We start from the raw sequence: 4,993 nt of genomic DNA, 5'->3' as shown, positions 1-4,993 counted from the left end.
ACAAACAGCAGCCGAGGCTGAAATGAATACTGCTATATTTATTATTATCATTATTATTTTGACTATTTTCATCATCTCACCTTTGACATTGTACAAGGGGAGCTAGTATACGCAAGTCATCATCCGTGAAATTTCCAAACGATTTTCCATGATCGTAATGAAGGAACATGGCCGACATTCCCAGGTCTGGAAAATAGGCGTAGGCGTGCCTATCATAATTACCTGCGTTACAACATATAGCATTAGTATGATAGTTGTTTTTAAAACAGATTGCAAACCCACAGTGTTATTCTCGCTATTTTTATTCCAGTTTTTGTAATTATATATCTATCTCATGCGACTTATCTATATGCCACTTGCGACTCATAACAACTAAAACAATAGACAACAAATGTAAATTTTGTGTGTATGAAAGTTTGAAAATCACTATGAGAACATATATTATACATTAATAATTATTCTGACTTACGAAGCAGGAAATCCAAAATAGATGAATCGATCAGATTCAGCAAGGCGTGCTCGTCGCCAATAAATTCTTTCTAATAAAACAAACATTATAAAAATTGATTTAGCTCATTGCGTCACGTAATTAATACCGTACCTATAATTAACTTGCGGTTGTATGTAATACATACATTTAGGTCCATTGTTTTATAATGACCAGGGATATATATAACTGGGTTTCAAACAACTGGGTTTAGATAAACTGGTCGGATACGGAGATGAGATCCTATATTGTGGCTCTGTGATCTGATATGACCATTACTCTTTAGACATTATTATTTAGATATCATTCCCAGATACTGGTATCGATCCGGTATGGCTTTATATTTAAGATCATACAATATTAATACTTTGTCAGACATAAAGACAAAGCAAAGGCACGAGCTTAAACATTCGACTCACCGAAAGTACTTCATTACAAATGTTCGCTTTTCCCCATCTATAAAAATAATAAAAGAAATCTGAGAAAATCAAATAACCCAGAAAGGCCTACGGAAGTGCGAGACTCAACCCGGCACGCACTTCACCGTAGACGGTTATTAGTCCTGCGCGATTCCATAAAGAACGCAACGCGACGAGAGGCGCCCCAAACGGATCGTTTTAATGACAATCCGCCATAGAGATATAATAAGAATACTAGAGCGCTAACTGCAATGTATTCGATGTTCGAAATACGCAGAGCTGTGTGTGTGTACCACCCAAGATGGCTGCCATAGATTCAGCCAATCAAATTTCGCCTAAGCGCCGTCGTTTGCAATTGCGCCCTCAATTTACACAGAACGTTCAGTACATCATGTTTGAAACTCGAGCGTTGCGGTGTATGGGCGTAATCTACACGATTTTAATTTTCATTTCTTGGTACTTTATTTTTGAATAGGATGCTCCAATTGGCCTCGTTTTGGCTACGATAGTTTAATAATTTGTTATTACAATTACTCATTATCATTAATAAAATAATAGTCAGTCAGAGGGCTTATATATGGTAATAATATGTATACTAAGCCTGAAGCTGGCGCTTTACTACGACGGCCATCTTGGATGGTACACATACATAACTCTGCATTGCTCCGCCATCTTGTCAGCACTCTAGTTGTTTAATAGCTCTATGCAATCCGCTCAGTCTGCATCGACAATCAGACGCGACGCGTCGTCAATCGCTCAGAAAAAGCGGAGATGGATTTGTCGTACGACCGCCGTACGATGCAATGTATGCCCAATACACAAAACCTGCTACTTACATATCAACACGGTCTGGGTTGAATGTCCAAGGATTCACTTCTTCGTGCCATGGTTTGAAGACATAAGTTGTCATGGAAACTTCGAGTAATTCGTTATCGGCGCAAATTTTTGCGTCTGGTTTACAGAAAGGACCGCTACAGACTCCATAGAAACAATGTTCGCCATCTTGAAATTATATTAAAAAGTACATAGATGAAAACATTTTATTGTCATTTTAAGGCCTGTTTATACTTCATCGATAACGATAACGTTAAGCTACGTTCACATCAAGCCCGGATTCAGAATGGGTTCAGTGGTACAAAGAATTAGGACCGTTCACATCAAATTCGTATGATTTATAATCTGGACCCCGGATCCGGACCGATGGATCTGAGAGCCATTAGCATCCTGAAATCGTACGTTTCTTTTTTCTTGGACCAATCAGCAACAAGCTTGGTTGGTTCGAACCAATCGAACGCATACATACTTAACCCGAACAACCGCGTTCCGTGCGCGATGTGAACGGCAGCGTTCAAAAAACGTAGCAACTCAGGGTTTTTTGTCCGGGCTTCGGACCGGATCCGGGCTTGATGTTAACGTATCGGTAGCTTTAGTAACTCTGTTGATTTGCGCAGCACACGAATATAAGGCGAAGTGTGTCCCCCATAATAACTAAATTAGATATTACTCAAGTCAATCTAAAGATAGATTGCACTATATAATTTTCAACAAATAAAATAATGATAACTTTAACTCGTTATCGATCTACTTTAAGCATTTCTATAAGCATGGGTTAAAGTAAAATTAAGTAAATTATGTTCTATGTAAACTTACTCATTATCGAAAAAGTTTTCAAAAAAGCTTCGTCTTTCACCAAATCCCGCAATTCCCGAGTAATGTTGATGATCCTACCAACGGTTACTGGTACGCGATTGAATCCAAGAATCCTTTAAAAGTCACAAACATTTTTTTATGATTATGAATTAGAAATTTATACAGTTTGTGTACTTTAACATTATTTTAAAAATAAATTTGAAAAATAAAAAAATGATCGATGAGTCGTTTTGACGTACCTGTCGAGATGATATGCAGCAATCTCCGAGGTATGTCTTTCTATATCTCCTATCCAGTCTCGTCCGGTCATGAACCCTCTGGGAGCTCTAATATTTCAAAAAAGAAAACTTAGCAACGATCTATGTTAGATTCAATTAGTTTAATGCATCACAGAGCAATGGATGGTAGTGTCATACTGAAGAGGATAAAAGAGGTCTTTCACATATCGTCTTGTGTAGGTTATCTTATGCCATGAAGAAAGGAAATAAATACATTATTTTAAGTTAGGTATAGTTGGAGACGGTTCCGTTTAGGTATGCAATCTAAATAGATTCTTTAACAAAAGACAGTGCGGGCGTTATATTTAATGTAAAATAACCGGATATATGGACAACTCGAGGCTGATTGTGAACAATTTAATTTGAAACTATTGTTATATTTTATTCATTTTGTTTTAAAAAAATGGCAGGTTGTATTTACATTGTATGTATGATAACCAATTATATTAATTGAATTGGTAGCTCCAAGAGGAGGGTCTGTGGCTATATAACGTAACACATGCTTAACCTACCTCATCGGTTTCACAAGGACCCGATTGCCATCTTGAAGCACCGACTCCCACTTCAGCTGTGTTCCAGATTCTGGGATGTTCACGGCAATAATCTTAGATTCTACTAGACTACGTTCCAAGCTCCGTATATCGTCTGCAAACTCGTCTTGGTACAATTTCCCGCCTAAGCCAATTCGCTCGTTGAATAACTTATAAGGTGGTAGTTCGCTGTGTTCATTAGCTTTGGATCTGAGTATGGAAGATTCTTCTTATTGTTTTTGTAAGCGAGGTAAACAATTAGCCTAGCTTAAGTATATTCGTTAAAAGAAAACGGCAAAACAATAGGCCCACACATTGTAATTCAGGCGTTTCCCATCCAAAATCTTAATTTAAAATAAGAGTTTATTGCCTCGAAGTTATAAATATAAAAGAAAAATAATAATGGGACAACATTATGACTGTTACTTTACCAAGTCAAGCGTTGTCCAATATAGCAAACAAAAAACGACGTTCGCAAACGGTGTGGTTAGGTTTATGTCAGAAACTGACATTAACACAACGTCTATAGCAACACAACGTTATTCCGTTGGGAAGTACGTTTCATAAATACTTATTAGTGGCTCTTCAAAATACGTTCTAAACACCAGATTGTAACTCCCAGAAGGTGAAATCATGAGGTCTTTGTTAACAAATGTAAACTATAAACGTCTCAGTGGATGGTATAGGATTTGATGTTTCAAGTTATAAGAACATGTTGGTTGGATATTTGGACCTGGGAACTTGGGAATAAGTCATGAATTATGCGGCCAAGCTGCAGCCCCAATAGAGCCACTCTTTCGTGGTAACAAATAGGGCAGGTATACAGTAGAAACCAGACCCTTCATCGTCAGGTACCTACTTCAAGATACATCTACGAAACAATACTATTGAATGTATAACTTGACTTAGCAACTCACCTTGTAGGTTTATGCAGTTCCTCTGATATAGGCCTAATACCGAAGTCATATTCCCGGGAGGACGAGTGTATAGAATTGTTTTTATCTCCATAAATGTGGTAATTACCAGGAACGGGTGTGTAGGCCTCTAACGAAGCTGCCGATATTTCAATATCTCCAGGTTGCTTTCGAATAGAATTTCTCCATGGCTTTACCAGTAAATTTTCTAATTGATGACGATGTTTGCTATCCCCTCTATAGGAACTCTTCTTAGCACCATGTTGTATAATTTTAAACTGGAAATATATAGTAAATAACACTGCGAAGCATAGGACGAAGGAACGAGTTTTAACTTTCATGTTTAATTATCTTATTTACAAGTGATAAGCCAAGTATTATAGGATTTAATTGTGATCATTATTTTTCATTATTCATTGTTTGTCGCGGAGACAGATGTTGAACCTTACGTAATAAGTATTATTATATTTAACGAGGACATTTAGTACAATAGTGATTGGCGTGAAACATAAATAATGTGGCGTTCATTTGAAGAGCTCTCCAAACAGCATTGCAGAGATAATAGATACGAAAAATAGTAATAGTATAATAATAATAGTAGTAATATGATGATGATAATAACAACAAGAGCACTCAGCAGAGAGCATATCTCCGCCCACCGCTAATCTCTTTCTATAAAATAATTCCTCAAAAATATGTTCCTACGTACGATAAT

The 4,993-nt window shown here is 37.0% G+C and overlaps 1 protein-coding gene across 1 annotated transcript; it reads right to left on the bottom strand.

Moving 5' to 3' along the window:
- Positions 1-76: 76 nt before the first annotated feature.
- Positions 77-4,647, bottom strand: LOC117107063 (extracellular serine/threonine protein kinase FAM20C-like). Its single transcript, XM_033248588.1, has 8 exons — positions 4,282-4,647; positions 3,347-3,574; positions 2,796-2,882; positions 2,557-2,669; positions 1,743-1,908; positions 907-943; positions 470-539; positions 77-222 (listed from the first exon to the last, which is right to left on the bottom strand). Exons 1-8 carry the CDS (start codon positions 4,617-4,619, stop codon positions 77-79), a joined length of 1,185 nt encoding a protein of 394 aa, XP_033104479.1. The 5' UTR covers positions 4,620-4,647.
- Positions 4,648-4,993: the final 346 nt, after the last annotated feature.

The sequence above is a fragment of the Anneissia japonica genome, unplaced genomic scaffold, assembly GCF_011630105.1.
Source record: "Anneissia japonica isolate Jap-2015-1 unplaced genomic scaffold, ASM1163010v1 scaffold288048_len465947_cov159, whole genome shotgun sequence".
Classification (NCBI taxonomy): Eukaryota; Metazoa; Echinodermata; class Crinoidea; order Comatulida; family Comatulidae; genus Anneissia; species Anneissia japonica.
This window is presented reverse-complemented; position numbering and strand designations above follow the sequence as displayed.